At 41.6% G+C, this 10,100-nt stretch overlaps 1 protein-coding gene across 4 annotated transcripts; it reads left to right on the top strand.

Annotated features, from left to right (window-relative positions):
- The first annotated feature begins 339 nt into the window (after positions 1–339).
- Positions 340–9,572, top strand: LOC139332007 (mothers against decapentaplegic homolog 2). 4 transcript variants are annotated; one of them, XM_070963661.1, is made up of 11 exons: positions 340–512; positions 1,558–1,968; positions 3,481–3,570; positions 3,798–3,991; positions 5,073–5,207; positions 5,569–5,643; positions 6,345–6,398; positions 6,576–6,788; positions 7,074–7,211; positions 7,617–7,761; positions 8,191–9,572. In XM_070963661.1, exons 2-11 carry the CDS (start codon positions 1,733–1,735, stop codon positions 8,312–8,314), a joined length of 1,404 nt encoding a protein of 467 aa, XP_070819762.1. In that variant the 5' UTR covers positions 340–512; positions 1,558–1,732; the 3' UTR covers positions 8,315–9,572. The 4 variants fall into 4 exon arrangements, with proteins under 4 accessions (XP_070819762.1, XP_070819763.1, XP_070819764.1 ...); XM_070963662.1 differs by having other exon boundaries at positions 5,569–5,631; XM_070963663.1 differs by lacking the exon at positions 3,481–3,570 and having other exon boundaries at positions 342–512.
- The last annotated feature ends 528 nt before the right edge of the window (positions 9,573–10,100 follow it).

Genomic DNA, 10,100 nt, shown 5'->3' on the forward strand with positions numbered 1-10,100 from the left:
TCTTGCCACATATTATATATTATCCTGAGCAATTGTAGATTATTATTATTATTATTATTATTATTATTATTATTATTATTATTATTATTATTATTATTATTATTGTGCATGTTACATATACACTCAATTCGCTTTTAATTAACTGTTGTCTTTTGTTTGTTTTCCAAACCTCTCTGAATGACAGATATAAGACCATGCTGTCAAATAAACAATAAAGATGGTCAAAAAACAGCCAGTATTCAGACTATGTCATTTTATAATCCTCCAATCAGTTTTTGAATAGGAGGGATTAAGGGCCCGTACGTAGCCATCAAGTTTGTTTTGTTATTCCGGTCTACCAAACCTTGCAAACTAGCTCCAGTAGCACTGGTAGCAACTTGAGAAGAGCCCACAAGCCTTGTCAAAATTAGCTGCAGTATAATACCGTTCAGACATTTTTATGTCAGCGAGGTGTTTAGAGGGCTGTGCACGTCTTTTCTTCAAAAAACGGAGCTTTGGATTTTAAAACTGGGGTAACTATTAAAATGCTTTTTGCTGTTTACTCTACTTTGAAGCATGTTGTTTTGTGTGGGAGATGTAGGTCCGTTAGCCAGCGGGAGCAAGGGCTCAGTTTGGAAGAGTTCGTCCAAGATGCTAACTCATTTTGGTGCCGTGTCTATATTTTAGTAAAAGTCACAAACATTCAGTAGCTACATGGAAATAAAAATGTACAACGTTTAGACTCATAAAGTGACCTTTTGTTATTAGATTAGTTATTGTCTGGGTTTACTTGACAATCTGACGTTAGGTAGCGAAGTAGCGCGACTTGACTGTTGCGCATAGGAGGTTTTTTCGTGGATCACAACAAAAGGATTTTTGATAACAAGCTGGCAGCTAGCTGAGTGAAGCTAACGCTAGCTGACCTAGCTAACTTAGATGAGGTCTTTACCATGGATTGCCTACGATCTGCTCAGTTACAGTAACTGTGGCTTTTCGCATTTCGTTTAACGCTAAAACTATTCCAGCATTTAGCTGTTAAACAGCCAGCAAGCTAATGCTAATCAACTTATTGTTGTGATTTGAGTCAAGCAGGCCCCCCCACCAGGTAGCTAGCAGCCGGCCTTCCCAAGCCAGATACTGTTAGCACTGGGGGGCCTGTCAGAAATTAATCTCCTTGTTCACATCCATTTTATAACGTTCACTGTGTAATTCATTATGTTCTTTGGTAGCCGGTAGAGATTGCGTCTGTGCACGGAATGCGACAGAATGAGGCACACCCCGTGTGTTAACTTTTGAAGTTTCCAAGCTAGCTAGCTTGAATGTAGAGCAGTGTTTGTGTCAAGCTAACGTCAAGAGGACACCTCTACTTGTTCAACTCACCAAATGCTAAACTTCGCACAAAAGGCACTAATGTAAAGCTAGCAACGTTGCAGCTGAAACCGCCATACTATTTTGTTCACTTTTCGAAGTTTCATTAAGTATGGCAGGCGTTTTTGTTTTGATGAGGATGGAAATGGCTATTTTTCTGCACCATGTTTTGTTTGTAATGATGTACTCTGTGTGTGACTTTCTCCCAAGGTTTCCATCTCTTTTGAATATATCCAGCTAGCACTGGCTTCCACCCTGTGACTCCCTGGTCACTAGAGGGGCCCCATCAGAGCAAGGGCCCAAACTGTAGCTCTAGGTCCCCTCTGTCTGTGTGTGTGAGAGCTTGTGTTGAGTCTTCTGGAGACTCCCAGCTTGTCCATCTAAGATGTCCTCCATCTTGCCGTTCACCCCACCTGTGGTGAAGAGGCTGTTGGGCTGGAAGAAGTCGACCAGCGGTCCAGGTGGAGCCGGCGGTGGAGAGCAGAACGGTCAGGAGGAGAAATGGTGCGAGAAGGCTGTGAAGAGCCTAGTGAAGAAGCTAAAGAAGACAGGCCAGTTAGATGAGCTGGAGAAAGCTATCACCACACAGAACTGCAACACCAAGTGTGTCACCATTCCCAGGTATGCCGCCTGACACTGGATTGCTGTTCAAACTAGGGCCGGTGAAAAAGCTGCTGCTGTTACACATGTTTCTGCAAGTGTGCTTAGTTGAGACCTCTGGTAGTATAAATTCAAGACACCTTGGCTGTTAGCAGATGCTGATGTTGCCCTTCTGTTTTCTTAATTCTGCTTTCATAATTTCCTGCAATTATTACTAAACATGTAAAGCTGTTGGAAATGTGAAAAGGTCTGTTTAGAGATGGAGCTTATTAGAAAATAAACAAATTGCTCATTACAGATGAGCTGAAAATGAATCATATCGCTGTTTCCAACTGTACTTACAGTTTGACAGTTTGTATGACTCTCATGGGGACAGAGACATGAAAAGGGCCACAGAAGATGTGGTCTTTATCAGCCAGCCAGCCTTGATGGCCCAGACTCACGTTCAGTGGGAACACTGTGTTAGCAGATTCATTCCTCACTGATGTGCAGCCAAGTACCACGTCAGATGTTTGTATGACTGTAGATAACAGGCTGGTTGTTATCGCCTGAGAATTGTCCTAGGCCGCACTGTTATGTTTGTGGAGATGCAGTGGCTTACTAGATGTGAATGAAATAATTTCTTGTACAGGACTGGAATAGAAGAGGGTATCTACAGAAGAGAGGGTGGGTTACAAACCCAAAATAATGCCACCAGCCATGCTTATGTTGGTACATTTTGATTGTGACTGGGGAGCTTGTCTACCCTGCTTGCCACTTTGGCAGGTGCCATTGGACATTTGGATTGATTCAACTCTAAACACCTACTTTCCTGTGGTAAAAATAGCTGTGAATGTTAGGATCTACAAGCTGCGATGGCTGGTGGACAAAAGTTGGTTTCCTGCCCTGTCATGAACCAGACAATTGCAATTTTGAATGGTAGTTGAGATCCCACTAAAGTACTACAGTAGTACATGTTGTTGTGTATTTGTAGCGTTTAACATGCAGAATTTGTTATTGTCCTGTTATTCAGAAGCAACTTCTCTCATTTGTCCTCATTCCAAGTTGTTATTTTTTGGCCATTTTCTCGTGAGTGTTTTGAGAATGTCTGAAAAATGATTTTTTTTTTTTATTTATTTATTTTTTTCCCCTCCCTCCAAGGTTGCCTCCTCTGTCCCCTGCCCCCTCTTTTGTGCCATTGTATGTCTTCAGTGTTTGTTTGAATGTCTCCAGATAAGTTCAGAGTTATTTTCAGCGTTTGCTACAATGCCACGCTGTTGAAGAATGCTCTTTGTCTCACTCATTATGTGTTAGCAGATTCCATGTTATGTTTTTTTTCCCTCTTAATTCTGTCAAAAAGGCTTCTCTTATTTGAAGTCCCCATCTTTCATTTCCACAGCTGAAAATGAATTTGATGTCTTTATTTTGCCATAAGACTCCAATAAAAGAGGCCTTTTAATGTTCACATTACCCATACTGATATTTCTGAATGAGCCATGTCCCATGTTTATCATTTGTTTTTTGTTTTTGTTTTGTTGTTTTCTCTGTGCACAGCAATTGCTCTGAAATATGGGGACTGAGTACACCAAATACGATAGAACAGTGGGATACATCAGGCCTATACAGCTACCCTGACCAAACCAGGTGACTATCCTCAAATATTGTATGGTGTTGCACACAACTTTGATGTGGGAGAGTTGTCATTACAATGTTGGAGGTAACACACATTGAGAACATCTTTGTGTCTCATCACCACTCAATCCTATCCATCTCCATTTCCCTACCATACCCGGCCATGTTATGTGTCACCCCCTTTCTCCTGTGTATCTTTCACCCCTCTCACCACCATCTCCTGTTTACTGTTCAATCAGATCACTGGATGGCCGCCTGCAGGTCTCCCACAGGAAGGGGCTTCCCCATGTTATCTACTGCCGCTTGTGGCGATGGCCGGACCTTCACAGCCACCACGAGCTGCGCGCCATCGAGGCCTGTGAGTATGCCTTCCACCTAAAAAAGGATGAGGTCTGCATCAACCCCTACCACTACCAGAGGGTGGAGACCCCAGGTGAGACCTTGTCCAGGGGACATTTGTTACCTAAAACATGCACATCTCCTTGTACTTCAGTGTCTACTGCACCATTGTTGTATGATTGTATAAATCTGTTGGCTTTGTAAAATTTTGTGTGTTGATGCTGTGTCTATATATTTAGTATAATATGGGGACAAATTTGGCCTTAGGAATCTGAAAATGAGCCCAGCTGTGTTGCATACCTTTTTATTTGATATTTCTCCTTTTTGTCTACTTAAATGAATAATTAAAAAAATTAGGAAATACTGTCATTTGCGTTCTTGCTGTGAGTTAAATGAGAAGATCAGTAGCATTCTCACGACTGTACAGTAAATATGAAGCTACAGCCCGCAGCAGGTGAATTGATCTTAGCATAAAGTCTGGAAATGGAGGAAACAGCTAGCCCGGCTGTGTCCAGCGATACCAAAATAGGCTCATTCACACATTCTATCTTGTTTGTGTAATCATTATAAAACATAACATTGTGGTTTTACGGAAGGGTTATCTGCAGGATTGTTTCTTGTCAAGGCACAGACACTTCCTGGAATCTTGTGGTCATCTTCAGGTTGCCAGGTAACAAGTGGATAGTCCTCCTCAGGAAGTTCACAAGATTAATTAGTGAGCTTCAGATGTTCTATAGGCAGATAATTTTCACCTTTGGAGAGAACCAGGCTGGCAGTTTCCCCCATGTTGCCAGTATTTATGCTAGGCTAACTGACTGCTGGCTGTATCCTTATACAGTGCTTCACAAACAGATATGAGAGTAGTGTCGATCTTCACATCTAACTTGCAGTAAGTGTGTCTCCCAAAATGTCGACCTATTCTCTTAAGTGTTTGCGGGCGAACGGTGTTAAGATCTCCTTCCTTAACAAGCCATCATCATTTCAGTGTTTCAGTTTAAGTTTCACTTGGGACTTCTAGTATTTCATCATCGTCTTATTGCTGTTGCAAAGATTTTTCTACAACAATGAAACTTTCAAAGCACTTTCCTTTAAAACTGTCCAAAAAAGAGCTGACGTTTATTTTAACTGATAGGAGTCTAACTCATCTCTTGTGACACTTTTGCCCAACCCTGTAGTGCTGCCTCCTGTTCTTGTGCCAAGACACTCAGATATCCTGCCAGAGCTGCCACCTCTGGATGACTACACTCATTCCATACCCGAGAACACAAACTTTCCTGCCGGAATCGAACCTCCAAACAACTATATACCAGGTGAGTTTATGTTTGAGTGATCCACTGAAGGATTACATAATGTACAAAGTGAAATATGAAAGTGAAGAAACAGTGATTCTATATGCACTGTATTAGTTTCTATTAATGCTGTATTGTAAGGTATCTAGTTTAGATATGTTGTTTTTTTCTCATACCCGTATTGTAGTAATCCAATGAGGAGCTTGTGATCATCTGTATTCTGGTTTTAGCTGTCATTCCATCTTCTTTTATTATTGCATCACTTCAGGGAAAAATGTGATATTAGAGTAAATATGTTTCCTTGATTCCAGCAGGTGAAACAGTTATATGAAATTGTGATCACGTCACAGCTCATTTCTTTCTCCCCATGTCATCTGAACAGAAACGCCTCCACCAGGCTACATCAGTGAGGATGGGGAGGCCAGCGATCAACAGATGAATCAAAGTATGGACACAGGTACCCTAGACTAGCAGCTCCTTCTCCTTTCCTATTAGCATGTCTCACCTCCCCAACCAGGTCAAAGTCAAATGTATGTTTTAATGGAGTAAAGCTGTTCAAGCTATTTAACAGTAAAATCACTGTAAAGCTTTATCATTAACAGCCTCTTTTGCTCCGATGTGTCATGTTTTTTAGGCCAGAGATTTGAATGATGAGACATATTAATTGTGCTTCTAAGCTACCTTACATTAGAAGCCAAACTTAGGTCAAAGATCAATGGTCCAAAGCTATTGTTAACATGCATTTAGGGCAAATACATGTTAGACTCTTCTGAGTTTCTCTAGGAGCTTCTCTGGTAATGGATTTGAGGAACTTATGAAGGATGGTACATCCTTTGTCACCATGTGCTCTTAGTATAAATCATAACAGCAGCAGTAAACTACTTACTGTTGTATACATGGTGATCTCTGTGCATACTGTGTAGTCTCAAACGAGATGTACTGACGAGGATTTTGTTATGTAAACAGAAAATGGAATCTCTTCATCACTCTAATGCAAACTGATCAGTTTTACAGTATCATGTTGGCATTCCTTTGCAAGCCAGCCGCCACTTTCATCACAAGTCATTGGTCTGATCCATCTTTTCCCCATGTTGTCATCTCCTGTGAACCCATCCATATTGAGCCTCTTTTTTTTTTTTTTTTTTTTTTTTTGGTCAGGTTCTCCAGCAGAGCTCTCTCCCAGCACTCTGTCTCCTGTCAATCACAGCATGGGTAAGATGCAAAGCCTTCCCATCTGAAACAATGCAGAATATACAAGCATAGTATACATCACAGTTTGGAGCCGTGTTACAGTAATATCCTATACACAGACATCTTTTCATTGGCATATGGACAGTATCTAAAAGAGACTGTTTAGGTGAACTTTACTGATGTGATCCTCTACTGTAGACCTGCAGCCAGTGACTTACTCAGAGCCAGCCTTCTGGTGCTCTATAGCCTACTATGAGCTGAATCAGCGTGTGGGGGAGACGTTCCATGCCTCTCAGCCCTCACTGACAGTGGATGGATTCACAGATCCCTCAAACTCTGAGCGTTTCTGCCTGGGCCTGCTGTCTAATGTCAACAGGAACGCCACTGTGGAGATGACGCGGAGGCACATAGGTAAGCTACTGCTTCAGGTGGCTTTACAGTCATTAATCGTCTGTGGACAGGCTTTCAATATGTGTCACCAGTCCAATCTTACATATTGACACGTCTTACTCAAGTCAGATGTGAGGATGTAGATTAGATCATCTACTCACCCCCATCCTCTTGTCCACATTTCAAAGTGTCTGTCTGTCTGTCTGTCTGTCTGTCTGTCTGTCTGTCTGTCTGTCTGTCTGTCTGTCTGTCTGTCTGTCTGTGTAAAAGCACTATATAAATGTATCTGCCTTCCTGTGCTTATAGGAAGGGGAGTTAGACTCTACTATATTGGAGGGGAGGTATTTGCTGAGTGCCTGAGTGATAGCGCCATCTTTGTCCAGAGTCCAAACTGCAACCAGCGGTATGGTTGGCATCCTGCAACAGTGTGTAAAATTCCTCCAGGTAAGACGCTGAAGATGTCACGTCTGTAGCATTCAGGGAAGTTGTCTGAAATTGTCAGTAAGATGTCCATTGAGCAAAAGTAAATTGACTGGATAGCATGACTATATGGAGCTCTTTGCATGTCGTCAAGTCGCACAGCAACCAGGCAAGCTCTCACTACAGATTCAGACCAAAGCAGTAGCTACAAGAATTGAGAGTATGGTCAAAGTGCTTGAGCGTGTGCCTGTTAGTCAGTTCGTGGTGCAGGAAACACCACAAAAACTGTGGACAGTAATTGGCCTCAGACATACAATGACATACCACTGCCAACCAAAGGCCAGATTTTGGCTTGTTATTGCCAAGGCCCCAAAATATTTTTCAGAGAATTTCTTGGAAACTTACTGTTTACTTCTTTGTTCCCTCTAGGTTGTAATTTAAAAATATTCAACAACCAGGAATTTGCAGCCCTTCTGGCTCAGTCGGTCAACCAGGGCTTTGAAGCTGTCTACCAGCTCACCAGGATGTGCACCATCCGCATGAGCTTTGTCAAAGGCTGGGGAGCCGAGTACAGGTGAGCAGCATGGTTATACCTGATGTTCTAGGATTGAAAACTTGACTTGAGTCGCAGCCCATGACATGATCATTAAATTCTTGACATAAGTCAAGTTTTGTTTCCTCGGTAGTATTGTCATTTTGGTTTTCTTCTTAAGAATGCAGCCTCTGTCCTTCGTAACGTAGGGTGTTGTCACATGTGACTCAAAGTTAAATCCAGTCCAGGAATGTTTGTTGTTGTTTGGGAGTGGGAGTGGTAATCGCAGATTTATTTTCACCCACATTTCCTTCACAATAAATTTCAAGTAGAGACCAGCAAACCACAGCATCCTCTTCCTGGCAGCAGTAATACATACTGTGCATAATGAAGCTTAGCATGAAGCATCGTACGTCACGTGTGGTAGGTCAGCACAGCCCAGACATTAAGATGTATGTGTCTGTTTTGCAGGCGGCAGACTGTCACAAGCACTCCTTGCTGGATCGAGCTGCATTTGAACGGCCCCCTGCAGTGGCTGGACAAGGTTCTGACCCAGATGGGTTCCCCATCTGCACGCTGCTCCAGTATGTCCTAAACAGCTAGGAAACGCCCCAAAAAAAACGCAGCCCATGACATGATCATTAAATTCTAAACTTGTGAGTCCTCTCATGAAAAAAAAGACATGGAAACCCCACAGAATGGACTTTCTGTAACATTCTTCATAGTATTTGTGGCCCAGTTCCACACCCCTCTTTTAACTTTAAACACACACACACACAAGAACAAATGCACCTACACTGTCGCACTCACACACACACAGACACATACAGACTTTTCAGTAAAGAATTTGGCACTTTGTTACCCATCTATGTCATGCACCTTGTTAAATTGCTTTTCCCCAAATCCTTAATATTAGATCTATTTGTGGTACAAATGAAATGTATATTGGTTTTTAGTCCAGGAAGTAGGGGAAATACCAAAAATATCTGTGAATAGTTTCTCAGTATTGAAGATTGCTTGTATGAGTAACACGAGCTTGAATGCTAAAATGATTTTCGTTCCAGCCCACCCCAACCATTGTTCTGAACCTAAGTTTATGTTTCTCTGGGAAACTTGGCCCGTTCTTTTGTCAGGGGGAGGCGGCTCAGTGAAGAAACGATGGCCTTGGTGGCCGTTCTCCTCTGAAGGAAGTGCTGCAATGTGTTTATTAAATTTGATTGAATTGACTTTGCCAGAATGGCCCTTTTTGTAACTCGACGTGTGTCGTTATAAGACATACTTCTTAATGGACAAATAGGAATGTTAGTTGGAAAATAATAATTCAGAAACCCCAAACAAACTGCAAGCTGGATCCGGCTGCAGTCTATGTCTTTGTTATTGTATGGCACTCTGCGTGTCCTTGGTTTAGCTGATGTTCATCCCCACTTAACTGCCTGGTGTGGAAGCTAATGAGATGTCGACCAGGCTTTGCAAGGTGCACTGGGCAGGGACCAGAGAATATCAGAATATCAAAAGCTTTTCTTTCCTCTTTTTGACATGACACTGGGAGTCCTGGGGCTCTCCGAGGTGAAACATTAAACGTCTCACCAGGAGAAATTGAAGGTATCATTCTGTTTTTAGCCTATATCCCCATTGTTTTGCTACTTTTTTGTATTCTCATGTATTTTTATATATAAATATACTTAAGATTTTCTGTCGTTCACTTTTTATTAAAGTAATATTTTCAAGACCACAGCTGTTTCTAAAGTGATATGGAGGGCATGGATCATTCCTTCGTTTGACCCAAAAGGTTTTGTTTGACTTCATTCCCAATTGCAGCCCTTTGTCTTGGTTAAAAAAAAAAAAAAAAGAAATCACTGCCCCACATGATGTGTAGCCTGTTTCTATCCTTTGTTTTTCCAAAGAAATCTGGTGCATTTAAAGTACACAAAACAACAGGTTTGCCTGAAACCCAAAATCTACTCTCCTGTCATGATTTTAATAATTTCAGAAGCATGTAAAACTTTGTGATAGCCATTCATTCAGTCATCTCTTCACTTTTTTTGGAAAACACACGTGACCTCTTGCAGCCTTTTGGTGCTTAGTCAAGCGGGTTAAGTTCAACTAGATATAATTGGCTTTTCAAAAGTTACAGAAACATGGGAGGAGAGCAGTTTTCTTCCATGTAAAAAGAAGCGCAAATGTGCCTGCACACTGGGACATTCTGTGTTAATGTGTGTATTGTATTTGTTCTGTCTATAAAATACAGTATGTACAACAAGACTTATTAGCTTAAACTCTGCCATCATTGTCATTATGTGGCTGTTGCAAGTTTAACATGTCCCCCCCCCCTCATTTTAATGTAAATGTGTTTACCTTATGGCACTAGTGATTGTACTTTA

This window comes from Chaetodon trifascialis, chromosome 6 (assembly GCF_039877785.1).
Source record: "Chaetodon trifascialis isolate fChaTrf1 chromosome 6, fChaTrf1.hap1, whole genome shotgun sequence".
In the NCBI taxonomy this organism is placed as follows: domain Eukaryota; kingdom Metazoa; phylum Chordata; class Actinopteri; order Chaetodontiformes; family Chaetodontidae; genus Chaetodon; species Chaetodon trifascialis.

Coding starts and splice junctions, on each gene's coding strand:
- LOC139332007 (XM_070963661.1), top strand. CDS start 1,733: ATGTCCTCCATCTTGCCGTTCACCCCACCTGTGGTGAAGAGGCTGTTG. Junction 5,644..6,344: donor GAATCAAAGTATGGACACAG/GTACCCTAGACT, acceptor TTTTTTGGTCAG/GTTCTCCAGCAGAGCTCTCT. Junction 7,212..7,616: donor AGTGTGTAAAATTCCTCCAG/GTAAGACGCTGA, acceptor TGTTCCCTCTAG/GTTGTAATTTAAAAATATTC.